This window comes from Sarcophilus harrisii, chromosome 1 (assembly GCF_902635505.1).
Source record: "Sarcophilus harrisii chromosome 1, mSarHar1.11, whole genome shotgun sequence".
NCBI lineage: Eukaryota > Metazoa > Chordata > Mammalia > Dasyuromorphia > Dasyuridae > Sarcophilus > Sarcophilus harrisii.
Genome location: NC_045426.1, coordinates 197652337 through 197670343, shown reverse-complemented (window position 1 = coordinate 197670343; position 18007 = coordinate 197652337). Strand labels below are relative to the sequence as shown.

General features: G+C 34.9%; 1 protein-coding gene across 1 annotated transcript; it reads right to left on the bottom strand.

Moving 5' to 3' along the window:
- Nucleotides 1-1761: 1761 nt before the first annotated feature.
- TSLP (thymic stromal lymphopoietin) lies at nt 1762-9761 on the bottom strand. Its single transcript, XM_023498622.2, is given in 7 exon segments — nt 1762-1863; nt 2628-2747; nt 6131-6274; nt 7066-7104; nt 7907-8049; nt 9136-9307; nt 9648-9761. Coding segments are annotated over 7 exon segments (834 nt in total).
- Nucleotides 9762-18007: the final 8246 nt, after the last annotated feature.

The following is an 18007-nucleotide window of genomic DNA, read 5'->3' as shown; positions in this document are numbered from 1 at the left end:
AATCAACAAAGAGCTAGACATACTGAAGAGCAAAGTGATTTGTAGTCAACTTTATGAGGCATTAGCAAGATAATTGTATAAATATGTTTACATATATTGGATTTAACATATTTTGTAACATGTATAGCATATTGGATTGCTTGCCATCTAGAGAAGGGGTCGGGGGAAGGAGGGTAAAATTTGGAAACATAAGGTTATGCAAAGGTTAATGTTGAAAAATTATCCCTGTATATGTTCTGAAAATAACAAGCTTTAATAATAAATAAAAAAAATTTTAAAAATACTTTGTGAGGCATTTCTAGAGAGAGGGAAAACAATGAGGCACTCTCATAATATATTTTTCTATAGTGTTTGAAGGAAATACTTTGTAACAAATATACTTCCTATTGATGTGACTGATGTAGCCAATGATGTGGCACCAGATGATATACTTTAGGAGAAACCCCAAATGTTGGGCTTTGGTCATGTGAGGAATTCACAGTAGACATTCTCTTTGACAAAAGGTAGGTTTATTTAAGACAAGAGGGTACAGACAAAATGAAGGGATAGATACAATAGACACCAAGAATGGTAAATAGGAAATATAGTGGGAGAGCATATAGTTAGGAAAGGGGTTTTAACAGTGATGGAAATGGCAAGTTCCTAAATAAAGCTTAGAAGGAAAAAGGAAATATCCCAAGAGGTTGGGACATGCTCTTATCTGGCAGGCTAAATCCTAAAAAGGATTTTTCCCCCTAAAAAGTTAGTTAGGACCTCATCACTATGACATTCAATAAATGTCTTAGCTAACTGAGCTTGTAAGCTCATTAAAGAATCATGAACAATTTTTAAGAGGATAGCCACCACATCAACTGTCCTGGAAAAGATAGTAAGAATTGGATAAGTGGGCTGTTACTATAGAGATTGGAAGATTGTTATTATATATATTGGAAACCCCTGGAGATCAGAGATGAGATCTACATAAACTAGCACAAAGAGAAATGAAAATTAAACACTTAATATAGTTTTGATGGGGAGAAGGAAAAGAAGGAAAAACTCCAACATCCCAGAATATTAAAAGGAGGTAATAGCTAACATAATAATAATAATTATTATTATAATAAAAGCTAATATTTATGTAGTGCTTACTGTGAGCCATTCACCAAACCCCTGAGAGGTGGGTGCTATTATTATTCCATTTTACTGTTGAAGAAACTGAGGGAGAGAGTAAATGTTTTGCCCAGGGTGACACAGTTAGGAAGTGTCTGAGGTCTGATTTGAATTCAGGTCTTTCTGACCCAAGGTTCAGCCCTCTGTACACTCCAGCTAGGAACATTAAATCATGCAAACTAATTCATAGAAGCAGAAAATCTTAGTTTCAGGCTCATTAGAGGTTACTTAGTCAATTATCCAGTGCAGGGAATCCCTTCTGCAATATATATATATATATATATATATATATATATATATAATTTTAGTTTTGTTTTTACCTCACATTAAATTCCAACTATATCTCTCCCTTTTCTCTTTCCCAGTTAATTCAAATAACAAAAATGTTAAGCAAAAAAAGTAATCTTAATAACAACAATGTAAAAAAAAGAGAAGAAGCAGTTCAGCTAAACTGGCATATTGATTCTTTATGACAATATAGAACAATATCTTTTTTTAAGTGTTCACAAAATAAGTTAAAAATTCATTCTGCAAATGTTTTAAAATATAAATAATCTTTACAAACATAAAAAGTATTTTTCAATATTGTTTCAAGAATTTAAAAAATCTGAGCTAAGAATATAGTTTTTCTTCTTTAAAGTTCTTTACAGTAGTGTTATATCACTTATTCAGACTTTGTCTTCTCTTCTTTTTCCTCCCTCTTCTAGCTGTGAAGTAAGAGTACAAAATTAATAATATGCTTGAAGTAAATGTTTTGCTTTAAGAAATATTTTGAAATTTAAATACATTTATTAAACTTTGTTTTTGTTAACCAACAATTTCTGATATTTTCTTCCATTGTAGGTTTATTATTCAAAAAAGCACATAAAGAATATAATGTAATAAGTTAAAATACAAAACTCTTTGGACATGAGTACTACAAAATCAAGAATTTATTTTCAAATTGTGGGATCAATACCATTATTTATCCTTACTACATTTTGTATAGATTGTATATATATTTTTAGGAGCCTGCTTTTCCTAAAATAGCTCACCCTAATTCTGAACAACTCACAATTTGAAGCTAAGGAAATAGTCTTTGAAGACAAGCAGGGTGATAGAAATAAAAGAGGATAGTGGCAAGATTAGGGTGATACACATGTTAAAATTGTTTTTTGAGCCTGATTTTATTCTTCTCTTCTCAAAATATCAAAGAGCACCACTGACCACTCTTCTCCACTTTCCCATTTTTTACTTGAATCACATTTCTGTGGAGTTCCAAAGTAGAATCATTGTTGTGAAGCTCGACTTAAGTGGTTAATTATTAGAGAAATTTCTTACAGCATTGTTTCTAATCACCTCTACCCTCAAATCAGCTGAAAACATGTATTAAAATGTTTCTAAAATATGCTTTTAAAAGTTGTATAATTAACAAGAAAAACTATTGGCAGCATTAAAAAAAAAAAACAAGGCACTTTTTGAAAGTGTACATACTTGATATTTTTTGTTTCTTGCCAGTATTCTCTCCAAATTTCTAATAAGTTTCTAGCTATTTCAGAGCATGTCATTATTTTAATTCTTTCTTCCATATTCTTTTCTGGTGTTTGAATATTGTTTGCCTATGGAACAAGAGAATATACAGTGAATACTAATATTCAAGTTATAAAATTACGTTTGTATAGCTTTAAGAACATTTGACTCCCAACATGCACCCTCTCTAGATTCAGACATTTATTTGCTATATAGCCCTGGACAAATCACTTAACATCTCTAAGCCTCATTTTCCTCATTTATAAAATGGGAATGATGAAAGAAACTGTTTTGAAACACAAATTAAATAACATATATAATTTATGTTTGCAAAACTATATAAAATTATATAAATGTTAATTGATTTTTTTTTTTTATTTGTTGATCTCCAGATGGAAACAGAAAAATGTTTCCTAAAAGACCCTAATCATCTGGAGTAGCTGTGGAATCAGTTGGATATTTTACAGCTATTGGAAATGTGTTCTAAGACTTTTGGGGTTGCCATAAATCTGCTTTTAAAATAAATTAAAGCCTTCCAGGTGAGCCCTAAAATTGATCTTGCCATCCTAGGGATTTGTTGGATCCTTCAGGTCTTTCCCACACAGAACCAAAATTTCTAGCATTATTACTTTTGTTCCTACAATCCAATCAGTTTCATCGCATTTATTTTCTGTCTTTTATTATTTTGTTCTTGTTCTCTTTTCCTCTAATTCTATCTAAATATTTTTTTTTGGCAGAGGCAATTGGGGTAGTGACTTGCCCTGGGTCACATAGCTAAGAAGTGTTAGTCTGAGACCAGATTTGAACTCAAGTTTTCCTGACTTCAGGTCTGTGCTCTATCCACTGTACCACCTAGCTGCTTCTTGAACCATCCTTCAAATGTTACTTTATACTCTTATTGTGAAATCTCCCTTAATTGCTCTGATTCTTTTCAGAACTTCTACAGCATTTATTTTATGAATTATATAACTTGTTACCTAACTGTATGCGGTCTTGTTTACTGATATTTACTTAATAATCAGACCTCCTCTCTAATCTGTGCCCAATATTTTGCACATGCCAAGAGCTTATAAAGTATTTGTATTGAAAATAGTATATAGTAATTGATCAGTAAATACTTGATGGATTATAGGTTGACCTCTCTTCATTTGTGCTAAAAGATGTTATTTTGGAACTCAAAAAACTGCATTAAACTCTCTGTGTATGACTTCTTTTAGTCATCTTGGTTGACTATTTCCTGGTTCTCTTCTACTATTTAAAATCCTACTTCAATAGCTGAACCTTTTTTGTGAAACTCATTTCCAGAGAACTGGTCAAGAAGTGATTTTTTTTTTTTTTAACCAAAGGAATCCATAAAATCATTAACTAAGGTTTGGGAAAAGTATAGACACACTGATGAAATCATGACTTTTTTAGTATCAAAGACTAGCCCTATTGGCCTTAATCTTTCCCTTGAATTTGAATGTATCATACAAAGAATAATCTAAGCTTGCTTCTTCTTAGACTGTATCTTGGTCTTACTATCCTTTTGCTCAGTCTTCCTTCCTTAGTATTGTTATTGCCCATTCTACTATGAGAATTCATTTCAGTCCATAAGAGTTTTTTGATCAGCTGATATTGAAGACTGGATTGGACAACCTTCATATAGAATCAAAGATCAAATAGGTCTTCAACTGATTTGATTCCTAACCCATGCCTGCAATCAACCACTTTTCTAGATCCTATTTTATGAATAAATATTTATTTGGAGAATAAATATTTGTTTTGCACTTACTGTATGCTAGGTATTTATGTGAAATGGAGCAGTTAGGTGGAGCAGTGGACAGAATTCTGGGTCTGGAATCAGATGAGTTCAAATAAGATCTGACACTTCCTACCTGTGAGGCCCTAAGCAAATCATTTAACTTTGTTTGCTCATCTATAAAATGATCTGGAGAAGGAAATGGCAAATCATTCTAGAATCTTTGCCAAGAAAATCCCAAAAGATTAAGTCACTTGTCCAGGATCTTCTAATTAGTATGTATCTGAGGCTAAGTTTGACCTCACATCTTCCTGATTCCAAGCTCAGTGCTGAACACCTACCTGACTGTAGGGAAAGTTGAAAATGCCCTCAGGCCAGAATATAATCATTTTGGGGGAAGTAATAATAGCTCACATTTTTGTGAGCTCATAATACATAATTCCTCAAAACAGTCCCATGATGTAAGTTAACAAGAGTAAACTTCCTTTTACAGATGAAACCTGTGTCACACTGGCTAATAACAGATGGACCCAGAATTTGGGCATAGCTCCTTGGCTGCTAGCTCCAGAGATTTTTCCATTTCTACCACACTATTTCTTACTAGCCTGCCCATTCCCAATCACAGGTTTACATCTTGACAAGCATCATTAAAATGAATGTTATGACAAAATCAGCTTTTATTTGTATTCTAACCAGTTCTTCCCTTCTATGCCTCTAGCCATACCCCAAAACAAGGATATACAGAGATAAAGTCATGGGTACAGGAACTCCTTGAGGGCCACATTCTGAAAGGTGGCACAAGTTATTAACTAGGACTATTCTGCTGGTACTAGATTTGTTTAGTTTTATAATTATCTGTGTTTGTACTTATTCAAAGAGAATATAAATTTAATGAGGGAGTTTTGTGCCTTAGTTATACTTTGCATGTTCCTATCACCTAGTACACAGTTGGTACATGTTCATTCAAATGAATTGTTAGTCTTTTTTAATCCTAGAATTATCCTTTGTTTTATTGCCTGCAGATAATTTTCTTTCCTTCTTTCTTTCCTTCCTTCCCTCTTAGAAAAATATATGCAAAATATTGTTGTTAATTTAACAAAGAACTTAACTTAAAAATAGACAAACTTACCCACCAGTAATTTTCAAAGCTACTGACTATCTAGCTCAAAGGAAAGTTGAAAGATAACTCTGTACACCGTCCCTGACGGTAACTAATATGAGTGAAAGATTACTCTCTTAAGGTTTAAATTGCAATCTTTCAAGGTGAAGTAAGGTGACTTACCCAGTGTCACGATGTGTCTTAATGAACTTACTGCATGTAGGATCATTTGAAGTAATAGAGCTGGAAGTCTAACTGAAGACCCCTGACGACATATATTTTTTCACTCTACCATACTATCTCCATCATTAATCACCTGCAGGAGTACCAGTTTTCTCGATCTAGCTGGGAGAATGCACTCTCCTATTGTAGTATTTTTGTCTTTCCACAGCAGGTTCAATCCACTTTCTATTCAGCACATACAGTTACTATGCCTTGGAACCAGTTGCTTTTCAGTGGAGGATGGAGAGTGCTGAGAGGGGGAGGGAGGGAGGAAGAAGCCAAGGAACTCCTTGGTGGAAGCACCGGGTCAGAAATGCCCGTTTAGTTACTACTGCATAAGCATTAGTTCCAAAGCTTAAGTAAAGATACTGACGATGGAGGGTTGGACCTCCGTCGAAGCCAGTCTGTACCTGATTTTCCTGAAAGCCTGGACAGTAATTCTTCAGGGCAATGCGAGTCCTATTCACGAAATCATCAAAAGTTTCCCCCATCTCAGAGGAACAGTTGTTTGACCAATTGCGGGCAAGCTGCTCTAAGACAGTTAGACAACCACTCTGTTTCCGGAAAGGAATGAAAGAGAAAGTGAAAACCACGAAAGGGGAAAGTCCACAAAAGAGAAAACTGGGGAAAGGTGAGGGTGGGGAGCTGTGCAGATAGAATGGGTGGCGGGGGAGGGAGAAGGGGAGAGAAATGGAAGGGAAGGAAGAGTGGTAGAGAAAGAGGAAATGGAAGAAGAAAAACAAGCACGGAGGGCAATGATAAGGATGAGGGAGTAAATGAATGCGTGGAAAGGGAGGAGGAAAAAAAGTGGGAGGCAGGGGAACAGGAGCAGAAAGCAGGAAGAGAAGGAGGAAAAAGAGAACAATCTGAGGGCGCAGAAGAAAGAGCTAGTAGCTCTTCCGAAATTCCTTTATTCCCGAAAGCTGCTCAGTCTCAGAGGGAAAACCATAGGTGGTGCCCAAGACCCCTCTCCCAGTCCCTACCTGGAATTTTGAATAGTGGTGATTCAGGTTCCTTTGTACATCCCGCCTAGCATCCTTACCCAAGAAATTCTCAGGTGGAAGGATCTTTCTAATTTAAGTGAAGCTTACTTGAAGTTTGAAATCAGAACAAACCCATGGCCTTTCTGAAAGTTCATGAACACCTTTCACTCCACCCTCATTAAGAACACTGTTTTCTTAAAATGTGATCCAAGCAGTCCAAAGGCTCTGGGTCCGTACAGAAAAACCATCTCTAGTTATTGACTCTCCAAGTTCAACACCTCCACTTGCTACACACTAGATCATCCCTCCCCTCCCTGAACCTCTCCCACCTCTCACTCAGCAGCAGATATAACACTACTCACCTTAGTTTCACAGAACAAATCGCTATTTTCAGATGACGGCTAAAGGAAAAGAGACAAACTTATAGAAAATTTGCTAAGAATGTATGCTCTCACATATATGTATATATATCTATAGATGTATATATAGATGAAGGGACACCTCATCATCAAGGAATAATTTGCCTTCTCGCCAATTCTTTCCATTAAACCCATTTTATCACATTTTAGAGAATTAGAATTGTTTAGCAGTATTGGGCATTGGGGAGAATGAATTTTCTTCTTTGGGCTGTAAAAGGACCATTATGGTCCATCTTTGAATGAGATGATATTTATAAATTGGTTAGCTCAGGTCCTGACCCATAGGAGACACATTAATAAATGCTTGTTCCCTTCCCTTCAAGCCAAAGAAACACAAGGATCCTGTCAGAATACTCTGAAATTCTTCTCTCAAAAGTCCGAATATGTTAATTTAAATTAATATATACAATATACACCAAGTTTTTGACCTGAAGTAGACATCCCTCTACCTACACGTGCTCACATTCAATAAAACATCCTTGTTCACATATTGACCATGCATTAGATTCATTGACTAAATTTCACATCTTATTAACTTAGAATAGAATTTTGAATAAAATAAATTAAGAACAATCTCTTGACTACTTCCAGAAAGTCACAAACATAAGCTTTCCCTAGGATGATGCTGAAACATTAGAATTTTTTAGAAAGGCCATAATATACCTATGCTTCAACTATTTCCTGTTTCCTAGTGTCCTAGTGACTATTGAATTTTTTCTTAAGTTAAAAAACTGAGAAATGACCTAGTGTTTCAATGGAATATAGACTAAATCCTGTCACTCACCGATTCCGAATACAAAGATTCCAGTTTCTTATTATATATTGCATTTTCAAAGTCACTGGCCATTTGGTAGTGATTACAGCTACTGAAGTTGTAGGATAACACCAATCCAGTCAGTCGAAATAAGGTGATCAACCTGAAAAAAACTACCAAAACAAATATATTAGGCTCAGCCATCCCACTTGGAATCCCCCTTGTTCCCATGTTCTATGCACCCAATGTATAATGCCTATATTTTTGAAATGCTGTATATTTTTGAAATGCTGCACTTCGCTTGGTTGAACTAGCTCAATACTGACACTCTTCTCTACCTCTCAATAATGAATACAAAATTGTCTTATATTCACCCATGTTGCTGCCAGAAGTTGGAGTCTCCCTGTTGATCAGCAGAGCTTGGCTGGCTCCTACATATAAAGTACCTTGACGCCTACGGGGAATTTTGATTTTCTTCACAGGCCAATGATATTTTTGTATGTCATACTTTCTATTGCTGATGTAAAAACAAAATAGGAGCAGCAAATCTATGGAATTTTAACATAAGTAAAATCACCAGGAATTTCCCTTAGCTCCCTCCTTCCTTTCTTCTATTAAATAATTCTGCTTTTAAAAGGTACATTCATCTCAAAGAGAAATCTCTGGTCACACTATATCTTTGATTTGTAAAAAGAGGCACCTTTACCAGCTGAGAAAGAGATTTTTGTGAGGGCAGGATTTTTTTTAAAGAGAGACTTGAGACCACCATTCTTCTGACATCTCTGAAGGCTTACACTTTACCCAATTATTTATTGGGCAGAGTTTATTCACTCTGACTAGAAGAAAGCCTATTGTACATTTGAAATAGGAGAAATAGCATGGCTTGACAGTAATAGCCCAGATTGAAGATCACAACAGCATTGGTGAGAGATAGCATATTTGAATGCAGGTGCAGTTTAAAGTGATTAAGGACAGTGGAAATGGTCTGTTGGATTTTTTTTTTTTTTTAAACAAAACCTCTTCTTTCAGGAGAGATACTTTTTAAACAAACCATTGTGGAGCAGACACCTACCTACAACAGAGACTAATGGTCAGAGATCAAAATGTAGAGAGTAGGAGACATGGAGATTATGGAAACAACACTGGCATGGAGTATTTGTAAAATTTTGGTTACAGAGTTATATTTCTTTATGATCCTACTCCCTTCTCCTTAGTTGCATGGTTTCCAAATGAGCATAAAAGCATTTGATGCTGGACACCGATATCAAATTCCAGGGATAGAGGTACGGAGGTGCTGTCCAACACAGAAGTATGAGAAGCTGCAGAGAGCTCCTTCGTACTATCACGCCCAGCACTCAACCACGAGGCATAAGTTGCTGCCTGACCAGTAACTAAATGACGTGCTGACCAAATTCCTGACGTGGTAAAAAGCTAAGCGAGGGCAGAGATTTTCAAGAACTGGGGATAGACCGAGTTTTACTCTTGGATTCTTTTTCTACCGCTTCCAGTTCTCATGTGGTAAGCTAGGGAATAGAGAAAAGGGAAGGAAGGTAAGGAACAGGAAAAAAGGAAGGGAGAAAGGAAGGAGAGATAAGGACAGAGAGAAACGGAGTGAGCGAGGGAAAGGAGGAGGAGATGGAAGGGGAGGGGACGAAGCAAGAGGGAGACTCTGGACATCGCAATCCCCTGGGAAACAGGTCCTTACCAAGTTACCTTTTTAACTCCCAATTTGACGAAACACTGGGAGGACAAAGGCATTAAGGAAACTCACCCACCTCTCAGTCAGCTCCACCCCCGATACATTTTCATACCCCTCCCTATCCCCCCACTCCCCACTTGTTGAATCCTGCTGCTTCTTAGCCCCTGGGAAGTTCCTAGGAGTCATCACTTGAAACCGCTGAGGCAGGAGCACCCTACATGAATCTTGGTAAAGGTCACCGAAATTACAAAGACCGGGAACCAGAGCAGTGGGTGGAGTGGGGCTGAGAGGAAAGGGCTTTGGATGGGAGACAAACTAGATCCAAAGTTTTGTAAAACAGCTGTCAGTTGTAATGCTCACCCAGGACTGCTGATGTTTGGACTGAGAGAAGGAAATATGTATACGACTGAAGTAGTGAACAGCAGATGATTCACAAGATTTGGCTGGAAATGGCAACAGCAGTGGAGTTTAATTCCTTGCATCCCTAGGGAAAAAAGCAAAACTGTTTTTTCTAGCCACACTAGATTATTCTGGGATATTGTTAAAACTTTATTCATGGCTAATGTAAATTCATGGTAAACGAAAATAGCAATTTAAAAATTAAAAAAATGAAACTGAATCTTATAAAATTATGATGACCAAACTTGATCCTAGATAAAATGCACCTCCTTTTTTTCATCAAAGAATTGAGGAATAAGAAATAGCTGTGAAATATCACATGTGATGTAAAGCACAGTCTATGTTTGGCTTTCTTGAACTTTAAAAAATGCTATGAGGGAATGTTAGATTTGGGGAGCAAGGGTATATTTATAAATGAATATGATATTCAAAAATGACATTTTTAAAAAGGGAGAAAATTGTACATTACAAATAAGCTGCCAATCTGTATCCGCAAAGAGTTTTTGTATCAGAAGTTCTATATACACATGAAATCATAGTGCTGAACTAATTATGCCTGACAGAAAAATTTGGGGAGAAATATTGCTTGCCTCATCAAAAACATACTTTTCTATTGGTTCTGTATGGATGTATGGGATCATGGTGGATTGAGCTAGTCCAATGACATACTCCTAAATTTATTACATTTTATAGTTCTAATGCAGAAAGAATCATAGAACCAAAGAATTCTAGGAAATGGAAGAAACCATATTCTATTGCACAGTTCAAAGACAGGAAGGGAATAAGCATTAATATAGTTTAACCACATGAATCTCTACTACATGCAAAAAAACCTTTATATAAATAAATGTGGTCATTACATAATTTAATGTGCAGTTCAGAATGACCAGTACAACTTGTGCTTCATGAATGGACATGGCTGGGACCAGTGAAAAAGAACTGAATGGGAAATGTTATTTTTTAATATGTGTCATGAATGCTGACCTCTCAATTTCCCATAGTTTCCCAAGGTCTCTTCCAGAGTTCAACTATGCTAGGGGAGAGATTGCTATGAAGAAAGAAGAATTAGACTCAGCTAGAGAAAAACTTACCTGGTATGTGACAGCTAACCTAAGAAGGTACCATGTAGAAGCTTCTCAGTTTAATTATTCTTGCTAGCTAGTTTCTATGCTATGCTCCTGAAAGGGTAAAAGTACTGCTAATATATACATACACACATAAGTATGTATATTTATATATACAAGGACACATATATGTATATCTATATCTACATATTCACATATAAAAATGTATATATTCCATACATACCATATATGCTATGTATACAAACACATATATATACTGTATATATATGTATACATATGTGTATATATGCATATATATATACACACATATAATTGTTAAATATTTGAATTATACAATCATTAAAAATAATTATTTTATATTTCTGTACCCTAGTGCAGAGTCTTGGTTTCTTTATCCTAGTTATAGATCCAGAGGCCTTCTAGCCCAACACTTATTTGAACAAGAATCTTTGCTCTGAAATACCCATCAGAATATCATCCAGACTTCACTTTAAATCCTCTATTAAGGTAGAAGTTCTCTCTTCTGAGAAAGTTCATTCAGTTTTTGGATAGTTCTACTTGCTAGGAAGTTTTTTCCTTATTTCAACTTGAAATTTACCTCTTTGCAACTTCTACTTGTTGCTTCTAATTCTGACTTCTGGAGCTAGGGAAATTTATGTCTAAAACACTCTTTATTTAGTAGTGATCCTTTAAATTCAATATATTTGACTTTTGCAAATAGAGTTAATAACAAATAGTCCTTGAGGTATAGAAATAAAAAATTGCTAGAGTATTGGATCTCTGTTAGTACACTTAAAAAATATAATTCTTCTGCATTGTTATTCCCCTCAGACATAAAAAAAAGCACCGTTTTTGTATCATTTTCATTCACATTTTTTTTTTTCATTTTGGTTACCAGTTTTTGTATGTATCATATCACTAATGACTATAAACTCCATAAAGGCAGGGATCTTGTTTTAGATAAACTTTATAGCTTTCCCTGAACCTAGATCAGTGTTTTGCACATATTAGACACCTAATAAATGTTGAATAAATAACTTTGTCATACGAATCACTTTTTCAACATCCTTTGGATATATGGAAAGAGAAGGGAAAAGAATAAGCATTCATATAGCATTCACTATATGCTAGGCACTGGACTATTATTTTACAAATATTATCTAATTTGATTTTCACAACCACCCTGTGAAATAGGAGCTATTATTATTTCATTTAACAATTGAAGAAAATGAGAAACAATCCAGAAATTGTGACTTTCCTAAGATCACACAGCTAATGTCTGAGGTTAAATTTGATTACAGGCCTGATGTTCTACCCAATATGCCACCAGCTGTTCAGAACACGTCTAATGATAGCTCTTGCTTGCTAGTTTGTTTCTATTAGTTTTTTTAAAGGTCTGAAAATGGTTGTACATAAAAATGTTATCGTTTCTTCACTTTCATAAATGACAGGTTCCAGTAAATGCTGTAAATGTTCTTAATTTTGTGTCTCATTCTTTAAATTGGAACTCTGACTATTACTGCAAATGTCAACTTGCCTAATATTGCTTTTCTGTAGTAGCTGCCTATGTTTAATGTCTGAACCTTCCTTTTCCAAAAGTCTTCTAAGTAATGTGACCATTATATGAGTCAGTTCAGGGATGATTTCCAGCAGTGATGTATTTTAAGAGTCCTATCTCCTATGAAATCCCATTATTAGCAATTCATTCCTGTGAGTTAGGCAATCCCTGGGAAAGCCTTCTTGGGGAGGAACATTTACACACACAAACACACACAGACACATTAGTTTAGTGTGCATCAAATTGATTTGCTCTTTTAAAAAGCAAGTGAAGGAGTGAGATTCCTGAGGACATTTGGGGGTTGGGCTGGGGAGGGCAGGTTTGGGGAACAAAAAATGAAAAAGATGAATAAAACAGTAAGACCATCTTGAAGAACTAACAATTCTGCCTATGTCAGTTTGTCTAGAACATATTGTGATGAGAAAGAGAGTTAGAGACAGAAAGATCAGGGCAATTGAGTGTTCCATTTCCTCATAAATATTTCTATATTTCAAGAATATATGATTTTATTGTGTGAAACTAACTCCACCAAATCTATATTTATCTGTTGTTTAGTAAGTTATAGATCATAGAAATATAGATTTAGAGCTAGATCAGAGGTTATCTGGCTGAATACTCTAATTTGTTGGTTAGTCATTCAGTGGTGTCTGAGTCTGTGAGCCTATGGACCCTTCTATCCTCCACTATCTCATATCCATCATTTTCCATGATATTATCTCTGCATCTTTTCCTCTGCTGTTGCCTTTTTCTTTTATCTTCAATCTTTCCCAACATCAGGTTCCTTTCCAATGAGTCTCATCTTCTCATTATATGGCCAAAGTATTTAAGCTTCAGCTTAATTTGGGGCTGAGAGAGAGGAGATGAAACTTGACCAATGCCTTACACTAGTAAATGGCAGTTGAGGTTTAATTTAGATTCTTTGGATACAAATAGAGAGCTCTTTTTTTTCTTTTCTTTCTTTTTTTTCTTTTTTCTTTTGCACTGTACCATTTCCCATAAATCTTGCAGAGCTGCCCGAGTCTCAAATATGTTAAGTAACCTGCTCAGGGTCAAACTTGAAAAGCTACATTTGAACCCAGGTCTAACTCTAAATCTAGTGTCCTATTCACTAGAATGAGTTGCTTTTCTGCATAAAGCTCAATTTGTATAAAATAAGCACAACCTCCCACGATAGCTTTTTTAGGCTTCTTTCAATTAGTACAGTTTTGCCACATGCAGAGTTGTTTTTGAATTTCATCTGGGACAACTACTACCTCAATGAGTATTAGTAAGCTCTGAGTCTATTTATCTACGTAATAAGGATAATAATATTAGTCCTTTCTACCTCATAGTTATAAAGAAAGTGCTTTGTAACTATTAAAGAACTATGTTAGTATGGGAGGTGACATAGTTGATAGAGTGCTGGGCCTGGTGGCAGGAAGTCTCAGCTTCCTGAGTTCAAATCTGATCTGAGATAGTTTCTTTCTTTCTTTCTTTTATTTTAAATAGCTTTTTATTTACAAGTTATATGCATGGGTAATTTTACAGCATTGACAATTGCCAAACCTTTTGTTCCAATTTTTCCCCTCCTTTCCCCCACCCCTTCCCCCAGATGGCAGGATGACCAGTAGATGTTAAATCTATTAAAGTATAAATTAAATACAAAATAAATATACGTGACCGAACTGTTATTTTGCTATACAAAAGAATTGGACTCTGAAATTGTACAATTAGCCTGTATAGGAAATCCAAAATGCAGGCAGGCAAAAATATAGGGATTGGGAATTTAATGTAATGGTTCTTAGTCATCTCCCAGAGTTCTTTTGCTGGGCGTAGCTGGTTCAGTTCATTACTGCTCCATTGGAAATGATTTGGTTCATCTCATTGCTGAAGATGGCCAGGTCCATCAGAATTGATCATCATATAGTATTATTGTTGAAGTATATAATGATCTCCTGGTCCTACTCATTTTACTCAGCATCAGTTCATGTAAGTCTCTCTAGGCCTTTCTGAAATCCTCCTGTTGGTCATTTCTTACCGAACAATAATATTCCATAATATTCATATACCACAATTTATTCAGCTATCTGAGACAGTTTCTAACTGTAAGTTACTGGGCAAGTCATTTGACCCTGTTTTCCTCAGGTCCTCACCCCAATGTCTTTGTAAAGAAAACTCCCAAACCTCAAATGGGTCACAATGAGTCAGACACGGTTGAAGGACTAAATAACAACACATAAGAATGAGTTAAATTGGATAGATAGATACTGGATAGAGTGCTAGGTTGAAGACCCCAGATACTGACTAGCCGTATGACACTGGGCAAGTCTTTTACCCTTTTTGCCTAAGCTATACAATAGGGATAATAGCATCCACCTCAAGGTGTTATGCTTTGTACTTCCTGCCACATAGTAGGCACCTAATAAATGCCTATCTCCTTCCTTATAAACCAATTTTTATTTAAAAAGGCAGAGCACTTTTCTTTAATATATATGTAAAAGATACATAATTTTGAACAGAGCTAGGAATGAATTATGTGAATATTTCTGCACATTTCACAATTTAAAAAATTGGTTCATGATTTCATGGTTATGATTTCATTGGTATAGAATGATAACTCCTATAGATTAGGAAAAAATCTGCCCATCAATACTTACAATTTTAGAGAGCTGCTTAAAGGTTTGCCCAGATTCATAACCAGGTCTTTCAGATTACAAGACTCTCTATCCATTATGCAATACTACCTTCCCATATTTGCTTATTTTAAAGAACTTCAGGTATGTGCTACAGCTAGATCTGTAGCATTAATATTAGAAAGCATTATGAATGGTAAATGATTAAATGATTTATGAATTTAAGGCAGAATGATTCTGTTTTTATAAACTTGAATTTTTCCCTTGTAACATATATAGTGTAATGGAAAGTAGTCAAAGATGTGTTCAAATTCCAGCTCTATTACTTAATACCCATGTAATCTGGAAGAAATTACCTTACCTTTCTGAACTTCCATTTTCTTATTCATACCTGAGAGGAGATGATTGAGAGACTGGTAAATTTTGACTTAAGAGCCAAATCCAATGCTCTTTTTGTATGATACAATGCAATAAACTTGTTTACAAAGCCTAAAAAATTGTTAGCTCACTAGCTATCTAACTAATAGCAAGGTGAGGATTTGGCTGTGAGTAGTTTGTCATTTGATCCCTTCAACTCTAAATTCTATGATCCTAAAAACCTGAGTTCAAATCTACATACCTAGGCAGCTAGGTGGCTTAAATAGCATTCTGCCTAGAGTTAAAAAGACCTGAGTTCAAATCCACTCTCAGACTGTGTGACCTGGGCAAATCACTTTGCCCCTGTTTGTCTGAGATTCCTCATCTATAAAATAGGAATAATAATAGCACCTACTTAACATGGTTATTGTGAGGATTAAATGAGACCATAAATGCAAAATACCCAAGCACTTAAATTGTAAGCACTGTATAAATGTTAACCACTATTAAATCTAACTTCATACATCAAATGAGATAATATTTGTATTGCATTCCTTTCCTCCTAATAAGAATGGAGTTGGTAGAGAATACAGTGCTAGATCTCCTCCAGTCCTGTGATTAGATGATTGTACTGAATAAAAATCTTTTCTAGAGTAGACTTCTCAGTCTTTAAAGTTTTTCTGATAACGTTCCTTCTTCCTCAAAGCATTATTCATGTTGCTAAAATGGAGGAGCTTATTTTGAAATAGTAATTTTATTTCTAATAGTAAATTTTATTTCTAAAAGAGCTACTTTTTCCAGGGAATATTATTTTTCCTAGTTACATGTAAAAAGAATATGTTTGTTACACATGTGCATTCATTTTTTTCATATTTCCTTATGAATCATGTTGGGAGAGAAAAATGAGACTGAAAGGAAAAAATAGAGGAAAAAAAAGACAGAAGAAAAAAAGGGAAAAAGTGTCTTGATTTACATTCAGTCTCCATTGTTCTCCCTGGATGCAAATGGCACTTTCCATTTGAAGTTTATTAGGATTGCCTTGAATCACCAAATAGCTGAAAAGCAAATCTGTCTTGTTTGATAGTGATCAACACAGTCTTTTTGTTGCTGTATACAATGTTTTCCTGGTCCTACTTGTTTTGCTCAGTATCAGTTCATGTAAATCTTTCCAGACCTTTCTAAAACCAGCCTGCTCATAATTTTTTATATAATAATAATATTACATTGCTTTTATATACCATAACTTATTCAGCTATTCCTCAATTGATAGCATCTGTTCATTATCCAATTCCTTGCCACCACAAAAAGAGCTGCAGCAGCAATTCAGACTACAATAGTGTATTACTTAGAATTCATATTATGTGGCTGACATCTACATTCTCTTCATTCATAATTCAGCAACTATCTACAATAAATTTTAAATAACAAAATTATATGTGCGTTACAGATGGGAGATGGGGAGGAGAATTAATATAGAACTCCAAATCTTAGAGTTGTAATTGGTTTTAGAGATCCTCTAGTCCAAACCCTTCATTTTACCAAAAAAAAAAAAAAAAAGAATCTGAGGTTCCCACTAATTTATATGCTATATTACACTGAAAAAGCATAATTGAGTATAATAAGGAAAACAATAATAATGTATTCTAATGGAAAATTGTTTGACCAATAATTAAGAAATCTTGTTGCTTATCATAACTTTTTCCCACTTCTGGCCTCCCTGGTTTGTCAAATGGGCAGTATTATGGGTACAAAAGTTCCTGAGATAAGTGAAAATAAATGCACATTCAGGATATTATGATGTAGAACATTGTTTGATTCAGTTCTAGCTTTTCATCTTAAAGGTGTTTAAGTGTTTTTCTTTTGTGTGTTTTGTTTGTTTATTTCCCAAATCACAGGGCACGTTCTACCACTAGATGTCTCAATGGAAATGCAATATCTGAGAAACTTTGGGAAAGATCTATATTAAGTTAGATCACATTGACTGATTACCTTAGGTATGTTCACATTTACCTTAAACCCGGAGTAATAATTACATTCAGAAGGTAAGCTATAACAGAAAAGTATTTCATGATATAAGAATGAAAAACAAAAGCAACTACTTATGGGAACTTAAAGGCAGATACCAAATTGAACATCTCTCTAAGTGCATACTGAAGTACCAGGCTCAATTAACCAACATGTATTTAACTAATACTAGTAGTTTGGCTGATGAGAAAAGCTTTCTAGCATTATTTGCCAATATTTCCTATTGAAAATAATGTGATGAGTATTCTAATCTAATGAATTTCAGGGATCTAAAATTAAGGCAATGTGATGTAATTAAAAGAATGAACATAGGTTCTAATTCTATTTCTATTATTAACCAGCTGTTTGAATTTTGGGAGTCACCTTTCTTGATCTCAGTTTCTTCATTTCTAGAAT